Raw genomic sequence first — 788 nt, 5'->3', positions numbered from 1 at the left:
TAAAATTAATTTTCATATATAAACATTTTAAGAAGCGGGATGAAACCCGCTAAATTGTTTGCTCGAATAAAAAATTCGCGTATGTTTGAAATATGTGTAATTTTTATGTATTACAGCATATAAAATAAAAAATACTTTTTTAAATATGATATCTAATTTAATTTTCTGATGAAATGTATGATACTTTGTTTCAGATTGAACTTGAAAGATTAAACACAGCTACGGATGATATTAATAAACTAGAAGTTGATTTAGATGTAAGTATTAATTTTTATTAAAGTATGACCTTGCATTTGTAATTGTCCCTTGCCTGTCTAGATTTCGCATTGCGATATATATATATATATATATGAATGATGCTTGAGGAACAAAATTGCTGACAAGTTTTGAAACTGGTTGCGATTAGATTTCATTGAGATGATTGCTGTGTAAGATACATGTAAATGGATAATGATTTGAAACGATGATCTTAACAGTACAGTCTATGATGATGGCTTCAAAGAAATAATTTTTAATTTGAGATTGTGGCTTGATTTGAGATTGTAGGAATTGTATAGAAATTATATACATCTTATATTCCATTCTTTCCATCTAATAGGGAATTTTATTTCATCATGTTTAGGAAGCAAGAGCAACCTTTAGAGAATTACTCTGTGAATCGACAATTAAGATTGACGCTTTGGCTAAAAAACTTGGAGCTTGCATTGAAAAATCCAGACCATACTATGACGCTAGGTTTAAAGCAAAAGAGGTAAGAATATTTTTATCTAGATAACTATATATATATA

At 27.9% G+C, this 788-nt stretch overlaps 1 protein-coding gene across 2 annotated transcripts in view; it reads left to right on the top strand.

Moving 5' to 3' along the window:
- Positions 1–788, top strand: part of LOC108753589 (SH3 domain-binding protein 5-like) — a 5,318-nt gene that overhangs the window by 673 nt on the left and 3,857 nt on the right. For both annotated transcript variants that reach the window (XM_018495308.1, XM_018495307.1), the window contains exons 2-3: positions 195–257; positions 623–751. In XM_018495308.1, coding sequence (XP_018350810.1) covers positions 195–257; positions 623–751 — 192 coding nt within the window. The remainder of the gene's footprint in view (positions 1–194; positions 258–622; positions 752–788) is intronic.

Source organism: Trachymyrmex septentrionalis, unplaced genomic scaffold (genome assembly GCF_001594115.1).
Source record: "Trachymyrmex septentrionalis isolate Tsep2-gDNA-1 unplaced genomic scaffold, Tsep1.0 scaffold7, whole genome shotgun sequence".
Lineage (NCBI taxonomy): Eukaryota > Metazoa > Arthropoda > Insecta > Hymenoptera > Formicidae > Trachymyrmex > Trachymyrmex septentrionalis.
The sequence above is the reverse complement of the archived record's forward strand: the minus strand, read 5'-3'. Positions and strand labels throughout refer to the sequence as shown.